Source organism: Nicotiana sylvestris, chromosome 8 (genome assembly GCF_000393655.2).
Source record: "Nicotiana sylvestris chromosome 8, ASM39365v2, whole genome shotgun sequence".
Lineage (NCBI taxonomy): Eukaryota > Viridiplantae > Streptophyta > Magnoliopsida > Solanales > Solanaceae > Nicotiana > Nicotiana sylvestris.
The window spans coordinates 179,914,909-179,931,523 of record NC_091064.1 but is presented as its reverse complement, the minus strand read 5'-3'; the positions used below and the strand labels follow the sequence as shown (position 1 = coordinate 179,931,523).

The 16,615-nt window shown below is 38.7% G+C and overlaps 2 protein-coding genes across 2 annotated transcripts; both read left to right on the top strand.

Annotated features, from left to right (window-relative positions):
• The first annotated feature begins 2,330 nt into the window (after positions 1-2,330).
• LOC138876073 (uncharacterized) lies at positions 2,331-2,769 on the top strand. Its single transcript, XM_070154963.1, has 2 exons — positions 2,331-2,432; positions 2,530-2,769. Exons 1-2 carry the CDS (start codon positions 2,331-2,333, stop codon positions 2,767-2,769), a joined length of 342 nt encoding a protein of 113 aa, XP_070011064.1.
• Positions 2,770-10,132: 7,363 nt separating this feature from the next.
• LOC104238237 (uncharacterized) lies at positions 10,133-10,852 on the top strand. Its single transcript, XM_009792542.2, has one exon. It carries the CDS (start codon positions 10,133-10,135, stop codon positions 10,850-10,852), a length of 720 nt encoding a protein of 239 aa, XP_009790844.2.
• Positions 10,853-16,615: the final 5,763 nt, after the last annotated feature.

Genomic DNA, 16,615 nt, shown 5'->3' with positions numbered 1-16,615 from the left:
AGCAGCTTTAGGAACTCCTTGATAAGGGGTTTATTAGGTGTAGTGTGTCACCTTGGGGTGCACCTATTCTGTTTGTGAAGAAGAAGGATGGTACTATGAGAATATGCATTGATTATAGGCAGTTGAACAAGGCCACAATTAAGAACAAGTATCCGTTACCGCGTATTGATGATCTATTTAACCAGCTTCAGGGAGCGAGAGTGTTCTCCAAGAGCGATTTGCGGTGTGGGTATCACCAGTTGAAGATTCGAGACTCAGATATTCTTAAGACAGCTTTCAGAACCCGTTATGATCATTATGAGTTTCTCGTGATGTCTTTTGGGCTAACCAACGCCCTAGCAACGTTCTTGCATATAATGAATAGTGTGTTTCGGCCTTATCTTGACTGGTTTGTTTTTGTGTTAATTGATGATATCCTAACGTACTCTCATATCTAGGAGGAGCACGCCCAACATTTGAGGGTTGTGTTGCAGCAGTTGAGGGAGGAGAAGTTTTATGCCAAGTTCTCCAAGTGTAAGTTTTGGCTCAGTTCAGTGGTGTTTTTGGGGCACGTGGTGCCAAGTGAGGGTATTCAGGTAGATCCAAAGAAGATAGAGGCGGTTTAGAGTTTGCTCAGACTGTCCTTGACTACAGAGATTCATAGCTTTCTAGGGTTGGCTGGTTATTACCGTCACTTCGTGCAGGGTTTTTTGTCTACTACATTGCCCTTGGCCAAATATACCCAAAAGGTTGCTCCTTTCAGGTGGTCGGATGAGTATGAGGATAGCTTTCAGAAGCTCAAGACTGCCCTGACCACAACTCTAGTTCTAGTTCTACTATCAGCTTCGGGTTCTTATATAGTATATTGTGATGATTCTCGGATCGGTATTGGGTGTGTTTTGATGCAGGAGGGTAGAGTGATTGCTTATGCTTCGCGCTAGTTGAAGCCCATGAGAAGAACTGCCCTGTTAATGATTTGGAGTTGGCTGCCATTGTTCATACGTTGAAAATATTGAGGCACTATCTCTATGGTGTGTTTTGTGAGGTATTTATAGACCATCAGAGCCTCCAGCACTTGTTCAAACAGAAGTATCAAAATTTGAGGTAGTGAAGATGGTTGGAGCTGCTAAATGACTATGATATTACTATTCTGTATCATCCGGGGAAGGCCAATATGGTGGCCAATGCCTTGAGTAGGAAGTCAGTGACTATGGGTAGTATTGCATTCATTCCTATTGGTGAAAGACCTCTTGCAGTTGATGTTCATGCCTTGGCCAACCAGGTCATGAGATTAGATATTTCGGAGCCTAGTCGGGTTCTAGCTTGTGTGGTTTCTCGATCTTTTTTATTTGATCGCATCAGAGAGCGCCAGTTTGATGATCCTCATTTGCTTGTTCTCAAGGATAGGGTTCAGCACGGCGATGCCAGAGATGTGACTATTGGTGATGATGAGGTGTTGAGGATGTAGGGCTGGATATGTGTGCCCAATGTAAATGGGATACGGGAGTTGATTCTTGAGGAGGCCCATAGCTCGCTGTATTCCATTCATTCGGGTGCCGCAAAAATGTACCAGGATTTAAGACAACACTATAGGTAGAAGAGAATGAAGAAGGATATAGTTGGGTTTCTAGCTCGGTGTCTTAACTGTCAACAGGTAAAATATGAGCATCAGAGACCAGGTGGATTGCTTCAGAGGATAGAGATTCTGGAGTGGAAGTGGGAGCTGATCACCATGGATTTCGTAGTTGGGCTCCCACAGACTTCGAGGAAGTTTGATGCTATTTGAGTGATTGTGGATCAACTAACCAAGTCCGCGTACTTCATTCCAGTGGGTACTACTTATTCTTCAGATCGGTTGGCCGAGATTTACATTCGAGAGATTGTTTGCCTTCACGATATGCCAGTTTCCATCATTTCAGATATAGGCAGGCAGTTTACATTGCAATTTTGGAGAGCTGTGCAGCGAGAGTTGGGCACTTAGGTTGAGTTGAGCACACCATTTCATCCTCAGACGGATGGACAGTCCGACCGCACTATTCAGATGTTGGAGGACATTCTACGCACTTGTGTCATTGATTTCGGGGGTTTCATGGGACCAGTTTCTGCCACTCGTGGAGTTTGCTTACAACAACAACTATCACTCGAGCATTCAGATGACTCTGTATGAGGCTTTATATGGAAGGCAGAGTAGATCTCCAGTGGGTTGGTTTGAGCCAGATGAGGCTAGGATATTGGGTAGTGGCTTAGTTCATGATGCATTAGACAAGGTGAAACTGATTCAGAAGCGGCTTTGCGCGGCGTAGTCTAGGCAGAAGAGCTATGCCGACAGGAAGGTTCGTGATGTGTCTTACATGGTCGGGGAGAAGGTTTTGCTGAAGGTATCACCCATGATGGGTGTTATGAGGTTCGGGAAGAAGGGCAAGTTGAGCCCTCAGTTTATTGGTCTATTTGAGGTACTTCAGAGGATTGTGTGAATCCATTATTTAATGTTTCTATACTTCGGAAGTACATCGACGATCCATCTCATGTTTGGATTTCAACACGGTTCAGTTGGATGGTGATTTGACTTATGATGTAGAGCCAGTGGCCATTTTAGATCGACATGTTCGAAAGTTGAGGTTAGAGGATATAGTTTCAGTGAAGGTGAAGTGGAGAGGTCAGCCCGTTGAGGAGGCTACTTGGGATACCGAGCAGGAGATGCAGAGCAGATATCCACACCAATTTGAGACTCCAGGAATGTTTCTAGACCCGTTCGAAGACCAACGTTTGTTTAAAAGGGGGATGATATAATGACCTGGCTGGTCGTTTCGAGAGTTGTAGCCCCATTCCCCTATTTACTGCTCATTTTGTGCTCTATAGTTGTTATATGACTTACCGAGTTCGTTGATTCGGGTCCGGAGAGATTTCAGAGTGAATTGAGACACTTAGTACTTAATTGAAAACTTAAGTTGGAAAAGTCGACTGGATGTTGACTTATGTTTAAACGACCTTGGATTTGAATTTTGATGGTTCCGTTAGCTCCGTTAGGTGATTTTGGATTTAAGAGCATATCCGAATTGTGATTTAGAGGTCCATAGTAGAATTAGGCTTGAATTGGCAAAAGTTGGAATAAAAGATTGACCGGGAGCGAACTTTTTCATATTGGGGTCAGATTTTGATTCCGGAAGTTGGAATAGTTCCATGGTGTCACTTATGACTTGTGTACAAAATTTGAGGTCAATCGGACGTGATTTGATAGGTTTCGGCATCATTTGTAGAATTTGGAAATTTCAAAGTCCATTAGGCTTGAATCCGTGTGAAATTCATGTTTTTGATATTTTTGAGGTGTTTTGAGGATTCGACAAGTTTGTATTGGGTTATAAGACTTGTTGGTATGTTTGGTTAAGGTCTCGGGGGCCTCGGGTTGATTTCAGGTGATTAATGGATCAAGTTTTGAAGTTGTAAGCATACTGAAGGTATTCCACTGCTGGTGTAATCGCACTTACAGAGTGGGAACAGCAGGTGCGAGCCCGCAGAAGCAGGAAATAAGCCGCAAAAGCAACCAGGGAAGTGAGGCAGTAGAAGGTTGCAGGTGCGATGGTTTTTCCGCACCTGTGTGACCGCAAATGCAGCAGAAGGACCACAAAAGCGGATTTGGCCTTGTAGCTTGACTCCTCAGAAGAGGAGATTTGTCTTGCAGAAGTGAGTCCGCAGGAGCAGAAATTTGGACGCAGGTGCAGAGTTAGCTACAGAAGTAGGCTGTGAGTCACACCTGTGAGACCATAGAAGCGGCTAAGTTGCTGCAGGTGCGGAAAGCCTGGGCAGAAACTATAAATACAAGGGTTTCGAGAATTTTACCATTTCTATCATTTTGAGCTCGGATTTTGGAGGTTTTGAGATGATTTTCAAGAGGGATTCTTGAGGTAAGCTCCTTGTGTTCATTTTATTTCAAAAATTATGTTTCCCCACTAATTATCCACCTTGTTGGTGTGTTTTTGAGGTGAAATTTGGGGGTTTGAGGATAGGGATTTGGAAAGTGAATTTTGGGGATTTGAATGACCATTTGATGTCAGATTTAGATAAATTTGGTATGGTTAGACTCGTGATTGAATGGGCTTTCGGATTTTGTGACTTTTATCAAATTTCAAGACATGGGTCCAGGGGCCGGGTTTGAGTCGATTTCGGATTTTGGTTTATAATTTCATATTTTTCTTGTGGAATCGATTCCCTTAGCCCGTATTGATTGTATTGTACTGATTGTGGCTAAATTCGGGACATTTGGAGGCCGATTAGCGAGGCAAGGGCATATTGGTGTAGAATCTTGCTCGGATTGAGGTAAGTAACAGTTTTAAATCTGGTTCTGAGGATATGAAACCCCAGATTTATGCGTATGTGATTGTTTCGTAAGTGACGCACATGCTAGGTAACGAGCGTGTGTGCATGAACCGTGGGAATTATGACTTGATCCATTATGTGAAACTGTAAAGTTGAATAACTTGTTGTTAGCTATGTGCTCTCCATATGTTATTGAAATTTGACTATAAATCATGTTAGAAATCATGTTTAGGCTATGTGTTGGTACTGTAGGAACCCATAGAGGTCATGGTATCGTTGAATTACTTGCTAATTGCTATTTGTACGCAGTCGTAGTCTTGTATGCACATTTTACTTCAATCCTTGTTATTCATTGTTGATACGTTATATCATTTCTCTTTTAGGCCGATTTCCATGATTATTTAGAGCTAGTGAGATTAGAGAGGTTGATGACTGAGTGAGGCCGAGGACCTGATGGTGAGATATTGATATCATAGCACGTGAGTTGTCCCTGTAGATCCTTACATGACATTATAGCACATGAGTTGTCCGTGCAACACGTGAGTTGTCCGTGCGAATTATAGCGCTTGGGCTGTAGGAGCCCCCCCGGAGTCTGCACACCCGCAGTGAGTGTAGATGCCTATTGAGTGTGAGTGTTGAGGGGTGAGAGTCGAGTGATGAGCTATTGAGAAAGACTGAGTGACTGTTGCCCTAAGAGGTTGTATCTATTTTCCTTGTTGTTGCACATAGCTGCTATATGTCACTGTTTTGAAAAATTCTGAGAGATTTTATATCCGGTTTTTACTTGAACTTAGCCTGTATAAACTGATTTGACTTAAATTGTCTAATTTGAAAGCATGCCTTCTTTATTGTTGAGATTATTGAAAATGAACTATAATTGTGTAGCTCGTCACTATCTTTCAGTTCCTTATTATTATTATTATTATTATTATTATTATTATTATTATTATTATTATTATTATTATTATTATTATTATTATTATTATTATTATTATTATTATTATTATATACTGAGTTGGTTGTACTCACGCTACACCCTGAACTTCGTGTGCAGATCCAGGTATTTTCGGATACGGTGGGCGTTGATATCGTGCACGGTTGATCTTCGGAGATTTATTAGGTAGCTGTCGGGCGTTCGCAGTCCTTGTTTCTCCTTCTTTATCTTTCTTTATATGTACTTTGGCACAGGCTCTCGTAGGAATTTCTTTCTAGACTGGTTGTATAGATGCTCATGAGCTCAGTGATACCCTGATTTGGGAGATTATTTTCCGCACTTGTATTTGGGTTTTACCCCGTTTTTATGGAAATTCCGGTTATTTAAAAACTTCTTAATTTATTTCTGTTAAATGTTGGAAGTATTTTGAAAATGTCGGCTTTCCTAGTGCTACGATAAGCGCCATCACAACGGGTTAGGATTTGGGTCGTGACATTCTCTTTCTTTTATTTTGAAAAATTAATGATTCTGTTAATTCTTTCAACTTCAGTAAGACTAGGAATCAAAACGAATGTTTAGATTAAAAGGTTAAATGTGATTAGTCAAATAATATAAGGAATATGTTTGCAATAATGCAAGGACCAAAATTTATTATTTTCCGAATTACTTTTTGAATCTAGATCTATATACCTCTTCTATGTAACTTACTTATCAGAGGCGAATATACCGTTATATTTACGGATTCAATTGAATCGATAACTTTTGACGCATAATATAAATTTATGTGTAAAACTTCACTGAAATTGCAATATAGTACACATGAATCCATAACTTTAAAAATATAATGGGTTCAATACTAAAGTCTTTAAAGTTTGAACCCATAAATTTAAAATTTTGAATACGCCTCTGTTACTTATTATCTTAAATATTTATTCTCAATAATCACTTTTTTTTAGATAATCAAATCAATGTATGCTAAAAACAAATAGTCCCATACTAGTTCAATCTTCTTTACTAGTATTTATTGACTATGTGAACAGATAAGAAGAAAAAACACTGCAAAAATGTGATGACCCAAAAGGTCTATCTCTTGTTTTAGAAGTCAAATCCGTATTCCGAGGCCTTAAAAACCTTATTTTATCTCTCCTCGATTTGCGTGCATAAACCGAGCATGATTCCGGAAAGCCTTTATGTGAATATTTGAGAAAATAATAATTTTTGCCTTTAAAAATTGATTTTAGTTGACTTCGATCAACATTTTGGGTAAATAGACCAGGACCCATATTCCGACCGTTCCGGAGGTCTGTAGTAAAATATGGGACCTGGGCGTATGCCCAAAATCGAATTTCAAGGTCCCTAGCCCGAGAAATAAATTTTTTAAAGAAATTGATAAGACTGAAAATACAATACAACAACAACCTAGTATAATCCCACTTATTGGGGTATGGGGAGGATAGTGTGTACGCAGACCTTACCCCTATCCTAGGGTAGAGAGGCTGTTTCCAAATAGACCCCCAGCATCCTTCCCTCCAATAACTTCTCACTTTGCTCTTGGGGAGACTCGAACTCACAACCTTTTAGTTGGAAATGGAGGTTGCTTACCATCAGAGCAACCCCTCTTGTCTAAGACTAAAAATACAATAGTTTAAAAAATTTGATCTTGTTGGTATCGAGCCCGTATTTTAGTTTCGGAGCCCGGTACAGGTCCGTTATGATATTTAAACCTTATTTGTGAAATTTGGTGAAAAACAGATGATTTGATGCGATTCGGACCTTTGGTTGAGAAAATAGAAGTTTTAAAACTATCTTGAAAATTTCATATGTTTCGGTGTTAAATCTGTAGTTTTGAGTATTATTTTGGCGATTTGATCGCACGCGTAAGTTCGTATGATGTTTTAAGACTTGCGTGCATGTTTGGTTTGGAGCCCCAAGGGCTCGGATGAGTTTTGGATAGGCTACGAAGTGATTTTGGAACTTAGGAATTTGTTGTTGTATAAGGCTTTGCAAATGCGAGCATAACAGGCATGTAATTGCGAGGTCTTTATCGCAATTATGAAGAAGGCCTGGGCCAGCAGAGTTCGCAAATGCGAACGTATCTTCGTAATTGCGAAGAGAGTATGGGAAGGGATGTGATCGCAAATGTGATCTTTTTGTCGCATTTGCGGAGGTCCCTAGTCGCAATTGTGATCATTACCTTCGTAATTGCAAAGGCATCAGAAGTGTGGGGAATGTCGCATTTGCGATGGTTCTTCGCATTTACGAAGCTTAGGTCACAATTGCGACATCTGCAGTTGAGTAAAAGGGTCTTGGACGAGATTTTTCATTCATTCTTCCATTTTTCAAAACCTAAACTTCTAGAGGCAATTTTCCTAGGGCAAGTTCTTCCCCAATCATAGGTTAATGATTCTTAACTTATTTCTTTCAATCTATTTTATCTTTTTAAAAGATTTCATCCTAGAATCTAGGGTTTTTCATGGTGGAATTGGGTGTTTTTGGGTAGAACTTAGGAATTTTGAAATTTTGGAATTTAGACCTCAAATTGAGGTCGGATTCCAAAACCAATTGTATATCCGGGCTCGGGGGTGAATGAGTAATTGGGTTTTGGTCCGAATTTTGAGTTTGGACCAAGCAGGCCCGGGGTTGATTTTTGACTTTTTGGGAAATCTATAATTATGCATTGAAATTGATTTCTTTAACATTAATTGATGTTATTAAGTTAATTATCAATAGGTACGAGTAGATTGGAGATGGAATCGAGAGGTAAAGCGGTAATTGAGTTATGAAATACCCGTTGGCTTGAGGCAAGTGTTTGGTCTAACCTTGACTTGAGGGATTAGAGATTCCCAACTGACTTGCTATGTGAAATTCCATGTGTGTGGCGTATAGGTGTGGTGACGAGTACCTATGCGCCACCAAATTATCATTTTAGCCTGTTCCCTTCCCAGTTTCCTAATATGTTATTTCCTGTCTTAATTGCTACTTGCTCATAAATGTTTCCATGTCTAATTGCTTCATGTTAAGTGTTGTTTTCTCTATTGAAGTATTAAATTTTTCGTAGTTTCATTTTATTACCTTGTTGGTTGAAGTTGGTTTGTTGGTGATTCATGGTACACCTTGGTTGGTCTCGCTGTTTATTATTAAATGTTGAAGTTTCATAATTGTATAGATCTCCCGTGGTTATGATTTGAGGTATAAATGTTGTGGAGGGTTTGACCTAGACTGTGAAATAATTGTTCTTATTTTGTGATTAGTACTGATATGTAGGATTGGGTTTCACGCCGCAACAGGAGGAATAAAGGTGAATGTGTTTGTCTGGTGGGATCGGGTTGCATGCCGCAACAAGGAGTAATAAGAGTGGACATGTGGGATCGGGTTACACGCCGCAACAAGAGGAATAAGGGTGATATATTGAGGAGTAATAAGAGTGTACTGGTGGGATCGGGTTACACGCCGCAACAGAAGGAATAAGGGTGATATATTGAGGAGTAATAAGAGTGGACTGGTGGGATCAGATTGCACGCCGCAACATGGAGCAATAAAGGTGAATGTTTATACTGTTATTGATTACATGGTGGGATCGGGATGCACGCCGCATCAAGTGTTATTTATGTATTCTTTTTCTACTGAGATTCATTATTGTGGTGTTGAAACTCTCTTAAGGATTGGTTATAGCTGAGTGGTAGAAAGTCTGGGTTCTGTATTTATTTAATTCAACTTACAATTATATTTCATTCAGAAATTCCTTTCTGTCTTAATATAAACTGTCGCAGGTTGTATATTGTTATGCCCCTCCGTAGCCTCGTCACTACTTCGTCGAGGTTAGGCTCGACACTTACCAGTACATGGGGTCGGTTGTACTGATACTGCACTATGCACTTTCTCTGCAGATTTCGGAGTTGGCAGTGGCTGATCGAGAGGTCGGTTGCTGATATTGCATTCAGGCGACCCAAGGTAGTCCTGCAGACGTCCGCAGACCCAGTGTCCCCTCCTATCCTTACTCCATTTCTGTTTTACTTTCTTCGAGACAGATGTATTTTCTTTGAAACCATTATTTGTAGTATTCATAGAATGTTCATGAGTTATGACACCGGTTTTTGGGTGCTATCTATTTCGAATTTCGTTAATAGCATATGAGTAATCAGTTAAATTATGTACTTCCGCTTTTATTTTTACTGATTTAGTTTTGTTAAATTTTAATTAAAAAAAAGGAAAAAGGTGTAATATTCTGTAACGTTGGCTTGCCTAGCGAGTGCAATATTAGGCGTCATCACGTTCACGAAGGTGGAAAATTCGTTACGTGACAAAAAATTACAGGAAGGCAAGAGCTTATTATCATAGGAAAATTAGTTCTTTAACTCAGAGATATAAACCTCAAAACTTACTGCAGACCATATATACATATGCAATTTACCTATGTGGACCCAGATTGAATTTCACCTTCATTTTTACTTTCTACTAAATTAATTCTAGTCATAAAAATTACTAATAAATAACAAGATGCCAAATCCAAATGGTTTACATTAATAACATTCTTCCTTTTTTGGTCAATATATACTATCCATCAAGAAATCTAGAGTATATATTTAGTTAATCCACTGCAAAAATAAATTTTAAAATTTGCCAGTAGGGAACAGAACAGATGGTAACACATTGAAAGCCAGCCCTTTCAGGGTTTATATAAAAGGCTGTGAGACCACCCAAACAAAATATATAGAAACACAAGAATTTTCCAGTTCTATTTTTCAACAAATATACACACAAAAGAATTTTTCTGTTCTTTTTTCAATAATGACATCTCCAAAAATTACCCTGAAAGATCTTCACTCTTTCCATTTTAATGATAGAGAATTGTTCATGCGGCTGGTCATGACCCTGTATCGCGATCCAGCTGAGTCATTGTTAGTCATGGCTTTGTGGTTCTGGCTACAAAACCATGCTCATTTTACAAATGCAATTGTAAAGATAGCGAAGGCACCAAATATAATGGTGAACTCGTTGTCTAAAGAAGCCTCGACATGCTTGAAATGTTTGCAGTCGAAGGTCCCCCCGATGGATAGTCTTGGAGGCCAAGACATGCCATTGACTACTCTAATAATGGATAGAGACATTTCTTTTCAAATTGTGTATCAAACAAGGTTTACTATGATAAGTGGAATCAAACATTACTTGAACAATGTTTATTCTATCGTGTTCGCGGATATTTTACTCCAACTCTTTCCAGGGAGATCAAGAATTCTCCTGAATTCAACATTTGGTGCTATAACAGTAGTTCCAAGGACCCTGGGTTACATTATCCCGACTAATAAAGGACCATTGGATAGTTTTTGGTCCTTAAATCCTGCAGTACCAGTAGACGATCGGACTTTGTTCTTGACATTCTCAAAAGGTTACCCTGTGACTGAAGCAGAGGTGATTGAACTCTTCAATTCTAAATATCGAGATTGTATTGAGGACATTCATATGGTGCCATCGACTACATCGGACCATTCATTGTATGCTCGAATGGTGGTTCGAGATGTTTCAACCGTTGATCAGATCTTGAGCAGATGTCCTATTGCTAAGTTCAGGATTAATGAAAAAGATGTTTGGGCTAGGAAATATGAACGTAGAGATCGGCATTTTTAGCAGTAGTACCAATTGTTGTGCATGTATACTGTATACAAAAACTACATTTTACATGTATATGATAAATTATAAAATTACCATACAGTTGTGATAAAAAGTGTTCCTGGAAAAAATATTAGTAATAAAAGAAAAATATGTTCATTGATTCAAAATTCAATCTATAGCTTTTAATTGTTTTTTTGTTTACCGTTGCTATGAATTGATTAGTCTCACTCTGACCGGCTTATAGATTGTTTGGCCAAGCTTATTTTTGGCCAAAAATATTTTTTTCCGGCCAAAAGTCGCTTATTTTTTGCCAAAAGTGCTTTTTTTTTTTTTGCCAAAAGCACTTTTGGCCAAAAATTGAGATGTTTGGCAAAGCTTCTTGAAGGAAAAAAGTACTTTTGAGGAGAAACAGAAGCAGAAGCAATTTTGGAGAAACAGAAAAAGTAGCTTCTCTCCAAAAACACTTTTTTGAAAAGCACTTTTGAGAAAAATATACTTAGAAGCAGTTTTTAAAGCTTGGCGAAATACTAATTGCTGCTCAGAAGTGCTTTTCAAACTAATTAGCCAAACACAAACTCTTTCTTACCAAAAGTAAGCACTTTTGAAAAAAAAATTCTCAAAATAAGTTGATTTTTGCAGCTTGGCCAAACGGGCTATTAGACTGTTATTGGGTCCAAAATTCTAAGAAACAACAACCAATCCCAATCAAGAATTGTGTTCTTACTATTTTCTCAAATTAGTGTAGTGTTAATTAAATAAAATATTCAAGGAGATAAAGGATAATTTTACGATTAAGGTTATTATGGAGTTTTAGAGCAACGGTAAAGTTGACTCCGTGTGAACTATAGGTCACAGGTTCAAGCTGTAGAATCAGCAACGGATGCTTGCATCAAGGTAGGTGTCACAGAGGTGATTTATGTCACTCGAATTCCGGCCGAGGTTTACCTCCGTGCGGCAGACAAGCCCAGCCTTGACTTCAGCCTTTCCAACACTTAGTTTTATTTTAGGGACGTTTTGAACTTAGAAAGAAAATAGGCAGCAAAAATAGTAAATAAAGGCACACACGATATACAGGAATTTCTCCCAACTCATATTAATATGTGAATACAAGAACACAATATCCAACCCTTTGGCCAAGACAAAGAATTCCCTGCCCCAAACACGTTTTCCCACCCTTAGGAAAATGACTTAGACGATTTTGGTTTCACAATGCCTTAAGACTAAGTTTCTGCCCCGTTTTAGGACATCTAGGCACATATTTATAAGGCTACAATCAATTGACAAGCCCCAACTGATGGGCAAACATGTTAAAACAATTACAAAAACGTGGACCCATTTTTAGGTCATGATCAGCATGTCTTGGAAGAGGTTGCAACCGCCAACTGCCTCCCATGTGCCTTGCACATGTTTTCCAACTGCTGCTTGTGCACAGCCTATGCCTGTTTTTCGCCCAGCTGCTTTGTGCCTAAGCCTGGCATTGCACCCAGCCTTGCGTTTGACACTGCTCAGTGCCTATATCATTGCCACAGCTCGCCGCCTACTGACTTAGCCGCACACGTTCATTGCCACAGCTTCCCGCTTGTGTCAAGTCGCCCCCAACTTGATCAAATCTGCCCGCATCAATTATCATTGCTTGTTCAACATTTCCTTTCCTTGCCTTGCCATGTCTTTGCCCTTGTTTTGACATGGCTTTGTCTTGCCATTGTTTTGCAAACCCGCACGTCTAAGTAAAATGCACATTGCTTCCGTTCAAGGTGCGTTTATCAACCCTGCATAGTCCGTCATGCCGAGCAGCCCATCATGATGTTGACCCAATTTGCAGGTTGTGTGCCAAGGCTATCATGAAAATCCTTGTCACAACCCACACCTATCGAGGACCTTTGTCAAGGGGCTAACAAACCACCCCCACCAGAGGAATTTGTCATCCTCGACGAAGTAGCTTCCGCATTTTTCAGCACCACCATAGGTCCCAAATATGTTGTTGTTTGCTCATGATCTTTCTCGTTCGGCTCATCTTCACTCTTTTATTTAGCAAACAAAGCTGAAAGCCGTTCAATTCTTGGACAATCCCTCGCCATATGTGGTCCTTTGTAAATAAAACAGCCATCAAACTTGCTGCTTCGTCCCTTGTTTGTCGAAGGTCCAGCACACTGCTTTCCCTTTTCATTGCCATCGCCCTCAACAACATTGCCTTTGTCGTTTCTGTTTTTCCTCCACTCTTTTGCCTTGTACTTGTTCTCGCTTTTGGACTTTGAAGTAGTAGAGAAATCAGAACCATCATGTCCCAACCGGAAATCACCCAACGCATCCACAGCAGCGATGACACTAGGAAGTTCTTTCACATTCTGCCTTCGGAGTTCCATCTACGCCCATGACTGCAACCCGTAAAGGAAATTGTGCAACTTGTCTTCCTCAGACATGTTACTTATATCCAGCATCAAAGAACTGAAATCTTTGACATAATCCCTGACCGTTCCAGTTTGCTTCAACTTCTTCAAACGATCTCTAGCAATCCAGCCCGCATTGCTAGGAAAGAATTGATCCTTTCAACTCTTTCTTCAGCCCTTCCCAAGAGTCAATCTTCGGCTACCAACACTTTAATCATCTGCTACGTGCATCCGCCACAAAAGCTTTGCATCGTCCACCAAATACATAGTCGTAATGGTTACTTTATCTTCATCTCGCACTTTGGCAGCCTGAAAATACTACTCCATATCCCATAGGAAGTTTTCGAGTTTCTTGGCACTCCTTGGGCCATTAATCTCTTTAGGATCCGGAATTCTGAACTTGGTACGATCTGCCCCACGCTATGCTTCATCATTGCCAACAGCACGACGCAACAACCCATTTTCCATTTTTAGATCTGTGCACTCCTGGCTCAGCCTGTTCATCTCGGCCTCAAGATAGGCGAGACGAGTCACGATAGTCAGAAATTGATCCCCATCAACAGTTCCGACGAATGCCTCTAATGCAACAACCTTTTCCCTCAGTTCTGCGTTGCCACCAGCCATTCTTCACAAAATTCAGCCGCTGAATGTTGTGTCTTCACCCCAATCCAGCCACGCTCTGATACTAGTTGTCACAGAGGTGATTTATGTCACTCGAATTCCGGCCGAGGTTTACCTCCGTGCGGCAGTCAAGCCCAGCCTTGACTTCAACCTTTCCAATACTTAGTTTTATTTTAGGGACGTTTTGAATTTAGAATGAAAATAGGCAGCAAAAACAGTAAATAAAGGCACACACAATATACATGAATTTCTTCCCAACTCGTATTAATATGTGAATACAAGAACACAATAGCCAACCCTATGGCCAAGACAAAGAATTCCCTAATTCCCTGCCCCAAACATGTTTTCCCACCCTTAGGAAAATGACTTAGACGATTTTGGCTTCACAATGCCTTAAGACTACGTTTTTGCCCCGTTTTAGGACATCTAGGCACATATTTATAAGGCTACAATCAGTTGACAAGCCCCAATTGATGGAAAAACATGTTAAGACAACTACAAAAATGTGGACCCATTTTTAGGTCATGATCAGCATGTCTTGGAAGAGGTTGCAGCCGCCAACTGCCTCCCATGTGCCTTGCACATGTTTTCCAACTGCTGCTTGTGCACAACCTATGCCTGTTTTTCACCCAGTTGCTTTGTGCCCAAGGCTGGCATTGCGCCCAGCCTTGCCTTTGACACTGCTCCGCGCCAATATCGTTGCCACAGCTCGCCGCCTACTGACTTAGCCGCACACGTTCATTGCCACAGCTGCCCGCTTGTGTCAAGTCGCCCCCAACTCGATCAAATCTGCCCGCATCAATTATCATTGCTTGTTCAACATTGCCTTGCCTTGCCTTGCCATGTCTTTGCCCCTGTTTTGACATGGCTTTGCCTTGCCATTGTTTTGCAAACCCGCACGTCTAAGTAAAATGCGCCTTGCTTCCGTTCAAGGTGCGTTTATCAACCCCAGATAGTCCGTCATGCCGAGCAGCCCATCATGATGTTGATCCAATTTTTAGGTTGTGTGCCAAGGCCATCATGAAAATCCTTGTTACAATCCACACCTGCCGCGGACCTTTGTCAAGGGGCTAATAGTAGGATACCTACATCATACCTTCCCCTGTATGTAAGTTATTTAACATATCGGATTATAAACTTTACTTTGGTGCAGAGTATTAAAAGAAATTTTCTTGATGAAACAAAACTTTGGCAATTTATTTACTTTCTCTGCTCTTTAATTTCTATAAAAGTAAGAGCTCCACTAGATTAATGTATGTAAGTTATAATCCAGCGGTTAAAATTGGTCAAATTGACGCGTAATAAGTGAAGGAATATATTATAATTAGATTTATTTAAATAATTCAGAAATAAAAATGCAAATTATTAAGATATAAAATATTTAATAAGTACATTAATTTATATTGATTATAAACTATTAGTGTACGTGCTTTACACGTGCGTACACGTCAATCAATAAAAAAAAACACACAAAAGTAATAATTTATTGTAAGTCTATCCTAGACCACTGAGTATACAACTTGAAAAGATCACGTAAACATTATTACACAATTTTTAAGCTATAAAATACAATAAATAAAAGTGTAAGTTTTTTTTATAATATTGAAAATCGTTTTAGCTAGCTTAATAAAAGAATAACTCTCGCCCCACATACCTTGAACCTCTTATTACAAATTTTAGTACTTTTTACATGATTTGTGAATACTTTATTTCTTTTAAAAGAATATGTCTCTACAATCTAATTTAGCTCTCAAAATTAGTCAAATTCGCCCTTGAAAAGCGAAGGAATTATATCAAAACTAGATTTACTATGATTCTGAAATAATATTCGCATCATTTGAGATACGAAATTTAGTAATGATTAATGTATATAAGTTATAATCTAACTCTTAAAATTAGTCAAGTTGACCCGTGATAAATGGAGGAATATAGTATAACTAGATTTACTTAAATGATTCAGGAAAAAATATGAATTATTAAGATATGAAATTTAGTAAGTGATTATGTATATAAATTATAATCTAGCGCTTAAAATTAATCAAATTGACATGTGATAAACGGAGGAATATAGTATAACTAGATTTACTTAAATGATTCAAAAACAAAAATGTGATTATTAAGATATGAAATATTTAGTAAGTACATAAATGTATATTAGTTATAAACTATTAGTGTATGTGCTTTACACGTGCGTTACACATGTGTATAGTGTCAATTATAAATAAATATATACAAAAGTAATAAATTATTGTATGTATATCCTATACCGTAGAGTATAAAACTTGAAAGGATCATGTAAATATTATTAAATAATACTTTAAACTAAAAGATAAATAAAAAAATAACAAGTGTAAGAATTTTAATAATATTGAAGTTAATCGATTTAGCTAGCTTAATAAAAAATAACTCTCGCGCCACAACCTAGATCCCTTATTGTAACTTTAAGTTTTGCCTCCAATTTACAAAGTTATTTAATTATCTTCTTTCTTGTGCAATTAATTAGCATAATATATTATAAAGAAATTGATAATAATATTGTAATAATAATTTATTCATGTTTTATTTTTGTTAGAATTTACATTGAAAAAATCCTTTATATTTTGTTAGAATTAATAAGAATATTGAGAAAAATTTATAGTATTCTAGTCATATGGATATATATATATATAATAGAGAAAAAGACGGGAAAGAAATGAAAACATATGTATATATATATTTTCATTTCTTTCCCGTCTTTTTCTCTATTATTTTTTTCACAAAACTAACGTTT

What these genes read in the sequence shown, in the direction of transcription:
- LOC138876073 (XM_070154963.1), top strand. Translation starts at nt 2,331, where the DNA reads ATGGTCGGGGAGAAGGTTTTGCTGAAGGTATCACCCATGATGGGTGTT. An exon ending in AGTTTATTGGTCTATTTGAG is followed by an intron (nt 2,433 to 2,529) that starts GTACTTCAGAGG and finishes AACACGGTTCAG; the next exon opens with TTGGATGGTGATTTGACTTA.
- LOC104238237 (XM_009792542.2), top strand. Translation starts at nt 10,133, where the DNA reads ATGGCTTTGTGGTTCTGGCTACAAAACCATGCTCATTTTACAAATGCA.